Genomic DNA, 20000 nt, shown 5'->3' with positions numbered 1-20000 from the left:
GTCTGTCTCCTTTACTACAGTAGAAATTCACATCCCTTCTCCCTTCTATTGGTCTGGTCTGTCTCCTTTACTACGGTAGAAATTCACATCCCTTCTCCCTTCTATTGGTCTGGTCTGTCTCCTTTACTACAGTAGAAATTCACATCCCTTCTCCCCGTCTATTGGTCTGGTCTGTCTCATTTACTACAGTAGAAATTCATCCCTTCTCCCTTCTATTGGTCTGGTCTGTCTCCTTTACTACAGTAGAAATTCACATCCCTTCTCCCCTCTATTGGTCTGGTCTGGCTCCTTTACTACAGTAGAAATACACATCCCTTCTCCCTCTTCTATTGGTCTGGTCTGGCTCCTTTACTACAGTAGAAATACACATCCCTTCGCCCCTTCTATTGGTCTGGTCTGCCTCCTTTACTACAGTAGAAATGCACATCCCTTCTCCCCTTCTATTGGTCTGGTCTGGCTCCTTTACTACAGTAAAATACACATCCCTTCGCCCCTTCTATTGGTCTGGTCTGCCTCCTTTACTACAGTAGAAATGCACATCCCTTCTCCCCTTTCTATTGGTCTGGTCTGTCTTATTTACTACAGTATAAATTCACATCCCTTCACCCTTCTATTGGTCTGGTCTGTCTCCTTTACTACAGTAGAATTCATCCCTTCACCCCTTCTATTGGTCTGGTCTGTCTCCTTTACTACAGTAGAAATTCACATCCCTTCACCCCTTCTATTGGTCTGGTCTGTCTTATTTACTACAGTATAAATTCACATCCCTTCACCCTCCTATTGGTCTGGTCTGTCTCCTTTACTACAGTAGAAATTCACATCCCTTCTCCCTTCTATTGGTCTGGTCTGTCTTATTTACTACAGTATAAATTCACATCCCTTCTCCCCTTCTATTGGTCTGGTCTGGCTCCTTTACTACAGTAGAAATACACATCCCTCCTCCCCTTGTATTGGTCTGGTCTGGCTCCTTTACTACAGTAGAAATACATCCCTTCTCCCCTTCTATTGGTCTGGTCTGGCTCCTTTACTACAGTAGAAATACACATCCCTGCGCCCTTCTATTGGTCTGGTCTGCCTCCTTTACTACAGTATAAATTCACATCCCTCCTCCCCTTCTATTGGTCTGGTCTGGCTCAATTACTACAGTATAAATACATCCCTTCTCCCTTCTATTGGTCTGGTCTGGCTCTACTGTATGTGCCATGGAGAAATGGTATTACACACTACTGTAGGGCCAAGGCCTGCTCTGTCCTCTGCTCTGACATAGATGGATGGGGCAGGTAATTATCACACATGTAGATTGTCATGAATAACATAGTGTGGCTTAGAGTGGAACGGGACAGATCGGGATCGCCACCGGGGATCAGCTGTGGCGAGACGGATTGGGGCAATTTGGTGTGTGTGTGAGTGTGTCTGTGTGTGTGTCTGCGTGTGAGTGTTTCTGTGTGTGTCTGTGTGTGTCTGTGTACGTGTCTGGGTGTGTGTGTGATTGTCTGTGTGTGTGTGTGTGTTAGTGTGTGTGTGTGTGTGTGTGTGTGTGTGTGTGTGTGTGTGTGTGTGTGTGTGTGTGTGTGTGTGTGTGTGTGTGTGTGTGTGTGTGTGTGTGTGTGTGTGTGTGTGCGTGTGTGTGTGTCTGTGTGTGCGTGTGTGTACGTGTCTGTGTGTGTGTGTGTATGTCTGTGTGTGAGTGATTCTGTGTGTGTCTGTGTGTGTGTCTGTGTCTGTCTGTGTGTGTGTGTGTGTGTGTGTGTACGTGTGTGTGTGTCTGTCTATGTGTTTTTGTGTGTGTGTGTGTGTGTGTGTGTGTGTGTGTGTGTGTGTGTGTGTGTGTGTGTGTGTGTGTGTGTGTGTGTGTGTGTGTGTGTGTGTGTGTGTGTGTGCATGAGACGGATTAAGGGCAATTCCACCACCGAGCCGCAGCACCAGGAACCGCAGCTCACACAATTTATTCAAATGTCAAATTAACATCCCCAGTGAGAAATCGCACCGCAGCAAAACAATAAAAAATGCAATTGGCCCCACGAGGACAGAGAAAGAGATGGAGAATTCAAGTTGATACCAGAAGAGAGGAGTTGTATTGTTTCCATTCCTTGGTGTATGTGTGTGTGTGTCTGTGTCCGTGTGTCCAAAACAGTCTATGTGTGTGTGTTTATGTGTATGTGTGTGTGTGAGAGAGAGAGAGAGAGAGAGAGAGAGAGAGAGAGAGAGAGAGAGAGAGAGAGAGAGAGAGAGAGAGAGAGAGAGAGAGAGAGAGAGAGAGAGAGAGAGAGAGAGAGAGTGTGTGTGTGTCTTTGTGTGTGTGAGTGAGAGAGAAAGAGAGACACAGAGTGTGTGTGTGTGTGTATGTGTGAAAGAGAGAGATAGACAGAGTGTGTGTGGGTGTGTGTGAGAGAGAGAGACAGAGCGTGTGTGTGTATATATATGTGTGAGAGAGAGAGAGAGAGAGAGAGAGAGAGAGAGAGAGAGAGAGAGAGAGAGGGAGAGAGAGAGAGAGAGAGAGAGACAGAGAGAGAGACGAGGAGAGAGAGAGCGAGGAGAGAGGGAGAGAGAGAGTGTGTCTCTCTCTCTCTCTCTTAATGTGTGTGTGTGTCTCTCTCTCTTAATGTGTGTGTGTGCGTGGGAGTTACAGTAGACATTGCATAGAGCAAAGAGGTTCATTGTCTCCCACAGGCCAGACAATATAGAACAGTCACTGATTGTGGCAGTCATTATTTTGTGTTCCCATCTCCAGAGTGGAGGGACTTATGTTGAAGTGAACCATAGAGACTGTATTGGAGAACCGACCTGGGTTCAAATACTGTTTGAAATCTTTCAAATGCATTTGCTTTAGTCAGCATTTGCTTTAGCCTGTCATGGTAGTGCAGGACGGAGGGTTTTGCAGTTCTGCGACTCTTCTATTGGTTCCATTGTGCCAATCAAACTCAATCAAGCCCAGATAAAGTAGTTGAAATGATTTCCTTTGTTAGTTCTGTTGGACTGTTAGTTCTGTTGGACTGCATATGAAAACAGGTGAGAAACACTTTCAATAAAATATATTCCCTAGAATGAAAAGATTTCAACTCACCACTCTTCCCTCGTCTCCTTTGGGGCCCTATACAGAAGAGACAGTGGAAGGCAATCACTCCAATTACAAAGTCATATATAGAAGACCTTTTACAGAAGACCCTTTAGAAATGTATTCAATCTTTTAAGAGATTTTATTTTTACTCCCTTTTTCTCCCCAATTTCGATCTTTGTCTCATCACTGCAACTCCCCAACGTACTCAGGAGGCAAAGGTCGAGTCATGCGTCCTCCGAAACATGACCCGCCAAACCGCACTTCTTAACACCCGCCCGCTAAACCCGGAAGCCAGCTGCACCAATGTGTCGGAGGAAACACGGTACAGCTGGCGACCCATCCTCAGCCTGCAGGCACCCAGCCAACCACAAGGAGTCGCTAGAGTGCGATGAGCCAAGTAAAGCCTCCCCCCTAACCAGGACGACGCTGGGCCAATTGTGCGCCATCCTATGGGACTCCCTTTCACGGCTGGTTGTGACACAGCCTGGGATCGAACCCGGGTCTGTAGTGACGCCTCATTGTGATCCAGTGCCTTAGATCACTGCTTCACTTGGGAGGCCCTTCTAAACCCTTTAAGAGATATGGCTTTTTTGTTGTTAAGGCTTTTAGCATCAATTACTTTAACTTTTGGAAAGTGTCAAGTTTAATACAGGAAATGACTGTACTGTTTATATACACTGGCAGCTGTACAGTTATAGTCATAAAGTCAGACTTATTGTCAATAAAAGTTAACAGAGTGCAACATAAAACAAACAGCAAAATCAATTGGAACTAAACTAAATTAGACATATTGTATAATTTAATGTAGCCTATTGTTCTCCATTTTAACTTCATTTTAATTATTTCTTAATTCTTCTAGAATTAATTGAATGTTTCATTAAGATCCCTGTTAGCTGATGCCATGGCGACAGCTAATCTTCCTAGGTCCAACTCAGACCTAAAATTGCATTATAAACTATTACAATTGACATTAAATACATTACATTTAACAAAAATACATTTAACAAGTGTCCATTACAAACAGTTAAAATACCTGACAGGTAATATATTTAACATTCAGTAAATGATCTCTGGGAGTGCAAAACCACTTCATGATATACCCAGCAGTACTGTACATGTTAGATATAGACAGGGAGTTCTCTTTGTGGACCCCTGCAGGTCCTATGAGCGAGTGTCTGTGCGTTATGATGGAAGAGGAAAGTCTCCTAGGGTTGTAGGTAGATTACAGACAGACTGATAAGGGCAGAGCTCAGTGGCTTTGATAAGTAAATCAGGTCACCACACCTCGCCACAGAGGCACAATGCAGAGAGAACAGAGTCAGGCCACTGCTCAGACAGTGTGGTTTTTCTCTCTCTCTCTCTCTCTCTCTCTCTCTCTCTCTCTCTCTCTCTCTCTCTCTCTCTCTCTCTCTCTCTCTCTCTCTCTCTCTCTCTCTCTCTCAGTCTCTCTCTCTCAGTCAGTCTCTCTCTCTCTCTCTCTCTCTGATGAGACAGAAGGATGATGTATGATGAGACAGTCGGATGATGAGACAGTAGGATGACGGACGATGAGACAGTAGGATGATGAGACAGTAGGATGATGGATGATGAGACAGAAGCATGATGGATGATGAGACAGTAGGATGATGAGACAGTAGGATGATGAGACAGTAGGATGATGGATGATGAGACAGAAGTATGATGAGACAGTAGGATGATGGATGATGAGACAGAAGCATGATGGATGATGAGACAGTAGGATGATGAGACAGTAGGATGATGAGACAGTAGGATGATGGATGATGAGACAGTAAGTTGATGGATGATGAGACAGTAGAGTGCTGAGACAGAAGGATGATGAGACAGTAGGATGATGGATGATGAGACAGTAGGATGATGAGACAGAAGGATGATGGATGATGAGACAGTAGGATGATGAGACAGTAGGATGATGGATGATGAGACAGTAGGATGATGGATGATGAGACAGTAGGATGATGGATGATGAGACAGTAGGATGATGAGACAGTAGGATGATGGATGATGAGACAGTAGGATGATGAGACAGTAGGATGATGGATGATGAGACAGTAGGATGATGAAACAGAAGGATGATGGATGATGAGACAGTAGCATGATGAGACAGTAGCATGATGGGTGATGAGAAATTAGGATGATGAGACAGTAGGATGATGAGACAGAAGGAGGATGACACAGTAGGAGGATGGATGATGAGACAGTAGGATGATGAGACAGTAAGATGATGAGACAGAAGGAGGATGGATGATGAGACAGTAGGATGATGAGACAGTAAGATGATGAGACAGAAGGAGGATGGATGATGAGACAGTAGGATGATGAGACAGAAGGAGGATGACACAGTAGGAGGATGGATGATGAGACAGCAGGATGATGAGACAGTAAGATGATGAGACAGTAGGAGGATGGATGATGAGACAGTAGGATGATGAGACAGCAGAATGATGAGACAGAAGGATGATGAGACAGCAGGACGATGAGACAGTAGGATGATGAGACAGTAGGATGATAAGACAGAAGGAGGATGGATGATGAGACAGCAGGATGATGAGACAGCAGGATGATGAGACAGTAGGATGATAAGAGAGAAGGATGATGAGACAGTAGGAGGATGGATGATGAGACAGTAGGATGATGAGACATTAGGATGATGAGACAGTAGGATGATGAGACAGTAGGAGGATGGATGATGAGACAGCAGGATGATGAGACAGTAGGATGATAAGACAGAAGGATGATGAGACAGAAGGAGGATGGGTGATGAGACAGTAGGATGATGAGACAGTAGGGTGATGAGACAGCAGGATGATGAGATAGGAAGATGGATGATGAGACAGCAGGATGATGAGAGAGTAGGATGATGAGACAGCGGGATGATGAGAGAATAGGATGATGAGACAGAAGGATGATGAGACAGAAGGAGGATGGATGATGAGACAGTAGGGTGATGAGACAGTAGGATGATGAGACAGTAGGATGATGAGACAGCAGGATGATGAGACAGAAGGAGGATGGATGATGAGACAGTAGGATGATGAGACAGCAGGATGATGAGGCAGTAGGATGATGAGATAGCAGGATGATGAGACAGCAGGATGATGAGACAGAAGGAGGATGATACAGTAGGATGATGAGACAGCAGGATGATGAGACAGCAGGATGATGAGACAGAAGGAGGATGGATGATGAGACAGTAGGATGATGAGACAGCAGGATGATGAGGCAGTAGGATGATGAGATAGCAGGATGATGAGACAGCAGGATGATGAGACAGAAGGAGGATGATACAGTAGGATGATGAGACAGCAGGATGATGAGACAATAGGAGGATGGATGATGAGACAGCAGGATGATGATACAGTAGGAGGATGGATCATGAGACAGCAGGATGATGAGACAGTAGGATGATGAGACAGTAGGATGATGAGACAGAAGGATGATGAGACAGGAGGATGGATGATGAGACAGCAGGATGATGAGACAGTAGTATGATGAGAAAGTAGGATGATGATACAGTGGAATGATGATACAGTAGTAGGATGGATGATGAGACAGCAGGATGATGAGACAGTAGGATGATGAGACAGTAGGAGGATGGATGATGAGACAGTAGGATGATGAGACAGTAGGATGATGAGACAGTAGGATGATGAGACAGAAGGATGATGAGACAGTAGGATGATGAGACAGCAGGATGATGAGACAGTAGGAGGATGGATGATGAGACAGTAGGATGATGAGACAGCAGGATGATGAGACAGCAGGATGATGAGACAGAAGGAGGATGGATGACGAGACAGAAGGAGGATGGATGATGCGACAGTAGGATGATGAGACAGAAGGATGATGAGTCAGTAGGATGATGAGACAGCAGGATGATGAGACAGTAGGAGGATGGATGATGAGACAGTAGGATGATGAGACAGCAGGATGATGAGACAGAAGGAGGATGGATGATGAGACAGAAGGAGGATGATACAGTAGGAGAAGGGGACAGGTGGATGATGAGACAGTAGGAGGATGAGACAGCTGGATGATGATACAGAAGGAGGATAATACAGTAGGATGATGAGACAGAAGGAGGATGAGACAGTAGGATGATGAGACAGTAGGATGATGATACAGAAGGAGGATGGATGATGAGACAGAAGGAGGATGAGACAGTAGGATGATGAGACAATAGGATGATGATACAGAAGGAGGATGGATGATGAGACAGAAGGAGGATGATACAGCAGGATGATGTGACGGAAGGAGGATGGATGATGAGACAGTAGATGATGAGATACTTACTTGTGCACCTGGTGCTCCAGGGGGTCCTGAGATGGCTCCTCCACTCTGTGGAGAAACTAGTATTATCATCATAACATTCAACACAATGATGACATGGTATCTGATGACAGGGTATCTGATGACAGGGTATCTGATTACAGGGTATCTGATGACATGGTATCTGATTACAGGATATCTGATGACATGGTATCTGATTACAGGATATCTGATTACATGGTATCTGATTACATGGTATCTGATGATATGGTATCTGGTAACATGGTATCTGATGACAGGGTGTCTGATGACATGGTATCTGATTACAGGATATCTGATGACAGGGTATCTGATTACAGGGTATCTGATGACATGGTATCTGATGACATGGTATCTGATTACAGGGTATCTGATGACATGGTATCTGATTACAGGATATCTGATGACATGGTATCTGATTACAGGGTATCTGATGACATGGTATCTGATGACATGGTATCTGATTACAGGGTATCTGATGACATGGTATCTGATTACATGGTATCTGATGATATGGTATCTGGTAACATGGTATCTGATGACAGGATATCTGATGACATGGTATCTGATTACAGGGTATCTGATGACATGGTATCTGATGACAGGATATCTGATGACATGGTATCTGATGACAGGGTATCTGATGACATGGTATCTGATGACAGGATATCTGATGACATGGTATCTGATTACAGGATATCTGATGACATGGTATCTGATGATATGGTATCTACAGTAGCCTACGGTATATAGGGGAATGTGGTAACCTTTACTTTGAGGTCACCCTACCGAGGCTCAACAAACAAGACTATAAGTAACATGTCAACTGTTGACTAGCACTGTGATGCTAGTTGCATCGTCGGCAACACCTGATGAGGATGAGTACAGTGAAGTTCTTACCTGCAGTTTGTACAGACTGCTCATCCCATTGCCCTCCACATAGGGGACACCCTGCAAACACACACATCTCAGTCAGAGCCAGCTTTCTCCTCCGTTAACACACTTCTAGCCTTACACACTCCAAAAGGTCTTGTGTGTGTGTGTGTGTGTGTGTGTGTGTGTGTGTGTGTGTGTGTGTGTGTGTGTGTGTGTGTGTGTGTGTGTGTGTGTGTGTGTGTGTGTGTGTGTGTGTGTCTGCCTGAGTGTTTTCTGTGACTCTAGTCTAACAGTCAGTCCTGTAGGCCTGGACCAGGCAGACAGTGTTCATAAGCCCTTAAATGCAACATGGTTGAGATGGGGCTGTGGAGGATCTGCCTGAGTGTTTTCTGGGACTCTGGTGGTCACTACAGTCAGTCCTGGGCCTGCCAGGCACTACATGGAGTATTACTTTGTTCTGCCTGGTGCAACATGGTTGAGATGAATATCTGGGGTGATCACTGCCTGGTGGTCACTACATGGAGTGATCAATATCTGGGGCTGCCTGGTGGTCACTACATGGAGTGATCAATATCTGGGACTGCCTGGTGGTCACTACATGGAGTGATCAATATCTGGGGCTGCCTGGTGGTCACTACATGGAGTGATCAATATCTGGGGCTGCCTGGTGGTCACTACATGGAGTGATCAATATCTGACTACATGGAGTGATCAATATCTGGGGCTGGTGGTCACTACATGGAGTGATCAATATCTGGGGCTGCCTGGTGTCACTACATGGAGTGATCAATATCTGGGGCTGTCTGGTGGTCACTACATGGAGTGATCAATATCTGGGGCTGCCTGGTGGTCACTACATGGTGATCAATATCTGGGGCTGCCTGGTGGTCACTACATGCAGTGATCAATATCTGGGGCTGCCTGGTGATCACTACATGGAGTGATCAATATCTGGGGCTGCCTGGTGGTCACTACATGGAGTGATCAATATCTGGGGCTGCCTGGTGGTCACTACATGGAGTGATCAATATCTGGGGCTGGGGTCTGCCTGGTGGTCACTACATGGAGTGATCAATATCTGGGGCTGTCTGGTGGTCACTACATGGAGTGATCAATATCTGGGGCTGCCTGGTGATCACTACATGGAGTGATCAATATCTGGGGCTGCCTGGTGGTCACTACATGGAGTGATCAATATCTGTGCCTGGTGACACTACATGGAGTGATCAATATCTGGGGCTGCCTGGTGGTCACTACATGCAGTGATCAATATCTGGGGCTGCCTGGTGATCATTACATGGAGTGATCAATATCTGGGGCTGCCTGGTGATCACTACATGGAGTGATCAATATCTGGGGCTGCCTGGTGATCACTACATGGAGATATCAATATCTGACTGCCTGGTGATCACTACATGGAGTGATCAATATCTGGGGCTGCCTGGTGATCACTACATGGGAGATATCAATATCTGGGGCTGCCTGGTGATCACTACATGGGAGATATCAATATCTGGGGCTGCCTGGTGATCACTACATGGGAGATATCAATATCTGGGGCTGCCTGGTGATCACTATGGAGATATCAATATCTGGGGCTGCCTGGTGATCACTACATGATATCAGTGATCAATGTCTGGCCTGGTGATCACTACATGCAGTGATCAATATCTGGGGCTGCCTGGTGGTCACTACATGGAGTGATCAATATCTGGGGCTGCCTGGTGGTCACTACATGCAGTGATCAATATCTGGGGCTGCCTGGTGATCACTACATGCAGTGATCAATATCTGGGGTTGCCTGGTGATCACTACATGGAGTGATCAATATCTGGGGCTGCAATATCTGGTGATCATTACATGGAGAGATCAATATCTGGGGCTGCCTGGTGATCATTACATGGAGTGATCAATATATGGGGCTGCCTGGTGATCACTACATGGAGATATCAATATCTGAGGCTGCCTGGTGATCACTACATGGGAGATATCAATATCTGGGGCTGCCTGGTGATCACTACATGGGAGATATCAATATCTGGGGCTGCCTGGTGATCACTACATGGGAGATATCAATATCTGGGGCTGCCTGGTGATCACTACATGGGAGATATCAATATCTGGGGCTGCCTGGTGATCACTACATGGAGATATCAATATCTGGGGCTGCCTGGTGGTCACTACATGGAGTGATCAGTGATCAATGTCTGTGGCTGTCTGGTGGTCACTACATGCAGTGATCAATATCTGGGGCTGCCTGGTGGTCACTACATGGAGTGATCAATATCTGGGGCTGCCTGGTGGTCACTACATGGAGTGATCAATATCTGGGGCTGTCTGGTGGTCACTACATGGAGTGATCAATATCTGGGGCTGCCTGGTGATCACTACATGGAGAGATCAATATCTGGGGCTGCCTGGTGGTCACTACATGGAGTGATCAATATCTGGGGCTGTCTGGTGGTCACTACATGCAGTGATCAATATCTGGGGCTGCCTGGTGGTCACTACATGCAGTGATCAATATCTGGGGCTGCCTGGTGATCACTACATGGAGTGATCAATATCTGGGACTGCCTGGTGGTCACTACATGGAGTGATCAATATCTGGGGCTGCCTGGTGGTCACTACATGGAGTGATCAATATCTGGGGCTGCCTGGTGGTCACTACATGGAGTGATCAATATCTGGGGCTGTCTGGTGGTCACTACATGGAGTGATCAATATCTGGGGCTGCCTGGTGATCACTACATGGAGTGATCAATATCTGGGGCTGCCTGGTGGTCACTACATGGAGTGATCAATATCTGGGGCTGTCTGGTGGTCACTACATGCAGTGATCAATATCTGGGGCTGCCTGGTGGTCACTACATGCAGTGATCAATATCTGGGGCTGCCTGGTGATCACTACATGCAGTGATCAATATCTGGGACTGTCTGGTGGTCACTACATGGAGTGATCAATATCTGGGGTTGCCTGGTGGTCACTACATGCAGTGATCAATATCTGGGGCTGCCTGGTGGTCACTACATGCAGTGATCAATATATGGGGCTGCCTGGTGATCACTACATGCAGTGATCAATATCTGGGGTTGCCTGGTGATCACTACATGGAGTGATCAATATCTGGGGCTGCCTGGTGATCATTACTTGGAGAGATCAATATCTGGGGCTGCCTGGTGATCATTACATGGAGTGATCAATATATGGGGCTGCCTGGTGATCACTACATGGAGATATCAATATCTGAGGCTGCCTGGTGATCACTACATGGGAGATATCAATATCTGGGGCTGCCTGGTGATCACTACATGGGAGATATCAATATCTGGGGCTGCCTGGTGATCACTACATGGGAGATATCAATATCTGGGGCTGCCTGGTGATCACTACATGGGAGATATCAATATCTGGGGCTGCCTGGTGATCACTACATGGAGATATCAATATCTGGGGCTGCCTGGTGGTCACTACATGGAGTGATCAGTGATCAATGTCTGTGGCTGTCTGGTGGTCACTACATGCAGTGATCAATATCTGGGGCTGCCTGGTGGTCACTACATGGAGAGATCAATATCTGGGGCTGCCTGGTGATCATTACATGGAGTGATCAAAATATGGGGCTGCCTGGTGATCACTACATGGAGATATCAATATCTGAGGCTGCCTGGTGATCACTACATGGGAGATATCAATATATGGGGCTGCCTGGTGATCACTACATGGGAGATATCAATATCTGGGGCTGCCTGGTGATCACTACATGGGAGATATCAATATCTGGGGCTGCCTGGTGATCACTACATGGGAGATATCAATATCTGGGGCTGCCTGGTGATCACTACATGGGAGAGATCAATATCTGGGGCTGCCTGGTGATCATTACTTGGAGAGATCAATATCTGGGGCTGCCTGGTGATCATTACATGGAGTGATCAATATATGGGGCTGCCTGGTGATCACTACATGGAGATATCAATATCTGAGACTGCCTGGTGATCACTACATGGGAGATATCAATATCTGGGGCTGCCTGGTGATCACTACATGGAGATATCAATATCTGGGGCTGCCTGGTGGTCACTACATGGAGTGATCAGTGATCAATGTCTGTGGCTGTCTGGTGGTCACTACATGCAGTGATCAATATCTGGGGCTGCCTGGTGGTCACTACATGGAGAGATCAATATCTGGGGCTGCCTGGTGATCATTACATGGAGTGATCAATATATGGGGCTGCCTGGTGATCACTACATGGAGATATCAATATCTGAGGCTGCCTGGTGATCACTACATGGGAGATATCAATATATGGGGCTGCCTGGTGATCACTACATGGGAGATATCAATATCTGGGGCTGCCTGGGAGATATCAATATCTGGGGCTGCCTGGTGATCACTACATGGGAGATATCAATATCTGGGGCTGCCTCACTACATGGAGATCAATATCTGACTACATGGAGTGACCTGTCTGGTGGTCACTACATGCAGTGATCAATATCTGGGGCTGCCTGTTTGTGATCCAGACACCTTGCCCTGATTAAAAGCATGGTTCGAGTTTCACGCGAATACTGCCATCAATCAATATTTCTGGGGCTGCCTGGTGATCACTACATCAGGGTCAATATTTCCATCAATATCCACGTGATGGGGTCTTGCCTGGTTCTGATCAGACTACATGTTTTAATTTCTGTCTGTAGGCAGGGATCAAAAATGGATCTGGGGCTTTTCCGCCTGGTCGGGAAGTTAGAGTAACAATGATCCAAGGTTTTACATGGAGCGCAATGATATGCTGATAAAATTTAGGGAGTCTTGTTTTCAGATTGGCTTTGTTAAAATCTGAATGCAGCCTGGTAAATGTTTTCCAGTTTGCAAAGAGTTAAATAAAGTTCGTTCAGAGCCATCGATGTGTCTGCTTGGGGGGGGATATATACGGCTGTGATTATGGGGCTGCCTGGTGATCACTACATGCAGTGATCAATATCTGGGGCTGTCTGGTGGTCACTACATGGAGTGATCAATATCTGGGGTTGCCTGGTGGTCACTACATGCAGTGATCAATATCTGGGGCTGCCTGGTGGTCACTACATGCAGTGATCAATATCTGGGCCTGCCTGGTGATCACTACATGCAGTGATCAATATCTGGGGTTGCCTGTTGATCACTACATGGGAGATATCAATATCTGGGGCTGCCTGGTGATCACTACATGGGAGATATCAATATCTGGGGCTGCCTGGTGATCACTACATGGGAGATATCAATATCTGGGGCTGCCTGGTGATCACTACATGGGAGATATCAATATCTGGGGCTGCCTGGTGATCACTACATGGACATATCAATATCTGGGGCTGCCTGGTGGTCACTACATGGAGTGATCAATGTCTGGGGCTGTCTGGTGATCACTACATGGGAGATATCAATATCTGGGGCTGCCTGGTGATCACTACATGGGAGATATCAATATCTGGGGCTGCCTGGTGATCACTAAACAAAAGAGGAGAGCAGTAACACTTGTTTAACCCTCCGGCCTCTGTAGATTCAAACACTAATGTGAGTACCAAAGCAACTACAACATCCTGATGGCTTGAGGAGTAGCCTGGATATACCAGAGATAGTCTGGATAGTCCTGCCTGACTAGTGTTTATGGGGCCAGGGCGGGGGGGGTGTAGCCCCGGTCTCCTCTCCACTACTCAATGTATGTGCTGTCTGTCATCAGTGTGTAATCTGAGGCAAAGCTAAACGGCTGCAAGACAGCGCTAAACTAACCACAGCATCAGAGTATCTACAGGAGAACAGGTTTTAAGTTTGAAGGAAACCTGTGGCCCTAAGCTTTTGCTAGATTTGTGCAATTTAAAGAATTTACAGTACTGAAGTTCATTCATTAACCCTCTCCTCCAACACAGTAAGTGGGTTGTGTTAAGGAGGCACAAAGCGGAAGAAACCCCTACATAACAGAGTGAAACAGGAAGTACTCGCTTTGTACGTGTCCAATAAGAAACACTCCTTTTGGTTTTGCTCCAGTGTCCCCAGAAGTAACATGAACATGGTGACTCAATAACATTTCTACCTGCCCTCCAGGACACCTACAGCACCCAATGTCACAGGCCAAAAAGATCATCAAGGACATCAACCACCTGAGCCACGGCCTGTTGACCACGCTATCATCCAGAAGGCGAGGTCAGTACAGGTGCATCAAAGCTGGGAAATACTACTGCACTGTTAAATACTACTGCACTGTTAGATACTACTGCACTGTTAGATACTACTGCACTGTTAGATACTACTGCACTGTTAGATACTACTACACTGTTAGATAGTACTGCACTGTTAGATACTACTGCACTGTTAGATAGTACTACACTGTTAGATACTACTACACTGTTAGATACTACTACACTGTTAGATACTACTGTTAGATACTACTGCACTGTTAGATACTACTACACTGTTAGATACTACTACACTGTTAGATACTACTGTTAGATACTACTGCACTGTTAGATAGTACTGCACTGTTAGATACTACTACACTGTTAGATACTACTGCACTGTTAGATACTACTACACTGTTAGATACTACTGCACTGTTAGATACTACTGCACTGTTAGATATTACTACACTGTTAGATACTACTGCACTGTTAGATACTACTGCACTGTTAGATACTACTGCACTGTTAGATACTACTACACTGTTAGATACTACTACACTGTTAGATACTACTGCACTGTTAGATACTACTGCACTGTTAGATATTACTACACTGTTAGATACTACTGCACTGTTAGATACTACTGCACTGTTAGATACTACTACACTGTTAGATACTACTGCACTGTTAGATACTACTGTTAGATACTACTGTTAGATACTACTGCACTGTTAGATACTACTGCACTGTTAGATACTACTGTTAGATACTACTGCACTGTTAGATACTACTGCACTGTTAGATACTACTGCACTGTTAGATACTACTGCACTGTTAGATACTACTACACTGTTAGATACTACTACACTGTTAGATACTACTGCACTGTTAGATACTACTGCACTGTTAGATACTACTACACTGTTAGATACTACTGTTAGATACTACTGCACTGTTAGATAGTACTGCACTGTTAGATACTACTGCACTGTTAGATACTACTACACTGTTAGATACTACTGTTAGATACTACTACACTGTTAGATACTACTGCACTGTTAGATACTACTACACTGTTAGATACTACTGTTAGATACTACTACACTGTTAGATAGTACTGCACTGTTAGATACTACTACACTGTTAGATACTACTGCACTGTTAGATACTACTGCACTGTTAGATACTACTGCACTGTTAGATAGTACTGCACTGTTAGATACTACTACACTGTTAGATACTACTACACTGTTAGATACTACTGTTAGATACTACTGCACTGTTAGATAGTACTGCACTGTTAGACACTACTGCACTGTTAGATAGTACTGCACTGTTAGATACTACTGCACTGTTAGATACTACTGCACTGTTAGATACTACTACACTGTTTGATACTACTGTTAGATACTACTGCACTGTTAGATACTACTGCACTTAGATACTACTGCACTGTTAGATACTACTGTTAGATACTACTGCACTGTTAGATACTACTGCACTGTTAGATACTACTACACTGTTAGATACTACTGTTAGATACTACTGCACTGTTAGATACTACTGCACTGTTAGATACTACTGCACTGTTAGATACTACTGTTAGATACTACTGCACTGTTAGATACTACTGCACTGTTAGATACTACCTCACTGTTAGATACTACTGCACTGTTAGATACTACTGTTAGATACTACTACACTGTTTGATACTACTGTTAGATACTACTGCACTGTTAGACACTACTGCACTGTTAGATACTACTGCACTGTTAGATACTACTGTTAGATACTACTGCACTGTTAGATACTACTGCACTGTTAGATACTACTATTAGATACTACTGCACTGTTAGATACTACTGCACTGTTAGATACTACTGCACTGTTAGATACTACTATTAGATACTACTGCACTGTTAGATACTACTGCACTGTTAGATACTACTGCACTGTTAGATACTACTGTTAGATACTACTGCACTGTTAGATACTACTGTTAGATACTACTGCACTGTTAGATACTACTGCACTGTTAGATACTACTGTTAGATACTACTGCACTGTTAGATACTACTGTTAGATACTACTACACTGTTAGATACTACTGTTAGATACTACTGCACTGTTAGATACTACTGTACTGTTAGATACTACTGTTAGATACTACTGCACTGTTAGATACTACTGTTAGATACTACTGCACTGTTAGATACTACTGCACTGTTAGATACTACTGCACTGTTAGATACTACTGTTAGATACTACTGCACTGTTAGATACTACTGCACTGTTAGATACTACTGCACTGTTAGATACTACTGTTAGATACTACTGCACTGTTAGATACTACTGTTAGATACTACTGCACTGTTAGATACTACTGCACTGTTAGATACTACTACACTGTTAGATACTACTGTTAGATACTACTGCACTGTTAGATACTACTGTTAGATACTACTGCACTGTTAGATACTACTGCACTGTTAGATACTACTGCACTGTTAGATACTACTGCACTGTTAGATACTACTGTACTGTTAGATACTACTGCACTGTTAGATACTACTGCACTGTTATACACTACTGCACTGTTAGATACTACTACACTGTTAGATACTACTGCACTGTTAGATACTACTGCACTGTTAGATACTACTGCACTGTAATATACTACTGCACTGTTTGATACTACCTCACTGTTAGATAGTACTGCACTGTTATATACTACTGCACTGTTAGATAGTACTGCACTGTTAGATACTACTGCACTGTTAGATAGTACTGTTAGATACTACTGCACTGTTAGATACTACTGCACTGTTTGATACTACCTCACTGTTAGATAGTACTGCACTGTTATACTACTGCACTGTTAGATAGTACTGCACTGTTAGATACTACTACACTGTTAGATACTACTACACTGTTAGATACTACTACACTGTTAGATACTACTACACTGTTAGATACTACCTCACTGTTAGATACTACTACACTGTTAGATACTACCTCACTGTTAGATACTACTACACTGTTAGATACTACCTCACTGTTAGATACTACTACACTGTTAGATACTACCTCACTGTTAGATACTACTGCACTGTTAGATACTACTACACTGTTAGATACTACTGCACTGTTAGATACTACTGCACTGTTAGACACTACTGCACTGTTAGACACTACTGCACTGTTAGATACTACTGCACTGTTAGACACTACTGCACTGTTAGATACTACTGCACTGTTAGATACTACTGCACTGTTAGATACTACTGCACTGTTAGATACTACTGTTAGATACTACTGCACCGTTAGATAGTACTGCACTGTTAGATACTACTGTTAGATACTACTGCACTGTTAGATACTACTGCACTGTTAGATACTACTGTTAGATACTACTGCACTGTTAGATACTACTGTTAGATACTACTGCACTGTTAGATAGTACTGCACTGTTTGATACTACTGTTAGATCTGACTGCACTGTTAGATACTACTGCACTGTTAGATACTACTGCACTGTTAGATACTACTGTTAGATACTACTACACTGTTAGATACTACTGTTAGATACTACTGCACTGTTAGATACTACTGCACTGTTAGATACTACTGTTAGATACTACTGCACTGTTAGATACTACTGCACTGTTAGATACTACTGTTAGATACTACTGCACTGTTAGATACTACTGCACTGTTAGATACTACTGTTAGATACTACTGTTAGATACTACTGCACTGTTAGATACTACTGCACTGTTAGATACTACTGCACTGTTAGATACTACTGTACTGTTAGATACTACTGCACTGTTAGATACTACTGCACTGTTAGATACTACTGTACTGTTAGATACTACTGCACTGTTGTGATACTACCGCACCGTTAGATACTACTGCACTGTTAGATACTACTAGTTAGATACTACTGCACTGTTATACACTACTGCACTGTTAGATACTACTGCACTGTTAGATACTACTGTACTGTTAGATACTACTGTTAGATACTACTGCTAGATACTACTGCACTGTTATACACTACTGTACTGTTAGATACTACTGTTAGATACTACTGCACTGTTATACACTACTGCACTGTTAGATACTACTACACTGTTAGATACTACTGCACTGTTAGATACTACTACACTGTTAGATACTACTACACTGTTAGATACTACTGTTAGATACTACTGTTAGATACTACTTCCACTGTTAGATACTACTGCTATTAGATACTACTACACTGTTATACACTACTGCACTGTTAGATACTACTGCACTGTTAAATAGTACTACACTGTTATACACTACTACACTGTTAGATACTACTGCACTGTTAGATACTACTACACTGTTAGATACTACTGCACTGTTAGATACTACTGCACTACTGCACTGTTAGATACTACTACCCACTGTTATACACTACTACACTGTTAGATACTACTGTACTGTTAGATACTACTACACTGTTAGATACTACTGCTGTTAGATACTACTGCACTGTTAGATACTACTGCACTGTTAGATACTACTACACTGTTAGATACTACTGTTAGATACTACTGTTAGATACTACTGTTAGATACTACTGTTAGATACTACTACACTGTTAGATACTACTGTTAGACACTACTGCACTGTTAGATACTACTGCACTGTTAGATACTACTGCACTGTTAGATACTACTGCACTGTTAGATACTACTGCACTGTTAGACACTACTGCACTGTTAGATACTACTGCACTGTTAGATACTACTATTAGATACTACTGCACTGTTAGATACTACTGCACTGTTAGATACTACTGCACTGTTAGATACTACTGCACTGTTAGATACTACTACACTGTTAGATACTACTGCACTGTTAGATACTACTATTAGATACTACTGCACTGTTAGATACTACTGCACTGTTAGATACTACTGTTAGATACTACTGTTAGATACTACTGTTAGACACTACTGCACTGTTAGATACTACTGTTAGATACTACTGTTAGATACTACTGTTAGACACTACTGCACTGTTAGATACTACTGTTAGATACTACTGCACTGTTAGATACTACTGCACTGTTAGATACTACTGTTAGATACTACTGTTAGATACTACTGTTAGACACTACTGCACTGTTAGATACTACTGCACTGTTAGATACTACTGCACTGTTAGATACTACTGCACTGTTAGATACTACTACACTGTTAGATACTACTACACTGTTAGATACTACTGCACTGTTAGATACTACTGCACTGTTAGATACTACTACACTGTTAGATACTACTGCACTGTTAGATACTACTACACTGTTAGATACTACTGCACTGTTAGATACTACTGCACTGTTAGATACTACTGTTAGATACTACTGCACTGTTAGATACTACTGCACTGTTAGATACTACTACACTGTTAGATACTACTGTTAGATACTACTGTTAGATACTACTGTTAGATACTACTGCACTGTTAGATACTACTACACTGTTAGATACTACTGCACTGTTAGATAGTACTGCACTGTTAGATACTACTGCACTGT

General features: G+C 43.6%; 1 protein-coding gene across 1 annotated transcript in view; it reads right to left on the bottom strand.

Annotated features, from left to right (window-relative positions):
• The window catches only part of LOC124024445 (collagen alpha-1(XIX) chain-like), a 26462-nt gene extending 18071 nt beyond the window's left edge, over positions 1-8391 (bottom strand). The window contains exons 1-3 of the mRNA XM_046338338.1: positions 8285-8391; positions 7370-7414; positions 3065-3091 (exon numbers count right to left, since the gene is read on the bottom strand). Of these exons, the coding sequence (XP_046194294.1) occupies positions 3065-3091; positions 7370-7414; positions 8285-8308 (96 nt within the window). The 5' untranslated portion in view covers positions 8309-8391. The remainder of the gene's footprint in view (positions 1-3064; positions 3092-7369; positions 7415-8284) is intronic.
• Positions 8392-20000: the final 11609 nt, after the last annotated feature.

Source organism: Oncorhynchus gorbuscha, unplaced genomic scaffold, assembly GCF_021184085.1.
Source record: "Oncorhynchus gorbuscha isolate QuinsamMale2020 ecotype Even-year unplaced genomic scaffold, OgorEven_v1.0 Un_scaffold_1858, whole genome shotgun sequence".
NCBI lineage: Eukaryota > Metazoa > Chordata > Actinopteri > Salmoniformes > Salmonidae > Oncorhynchus > Oncorhynchus gorbuscha.
Note: the sequence above shows the minus strand (reverse complement) of the source record. Positions and strands in the feature narration are given on the sequence as shown.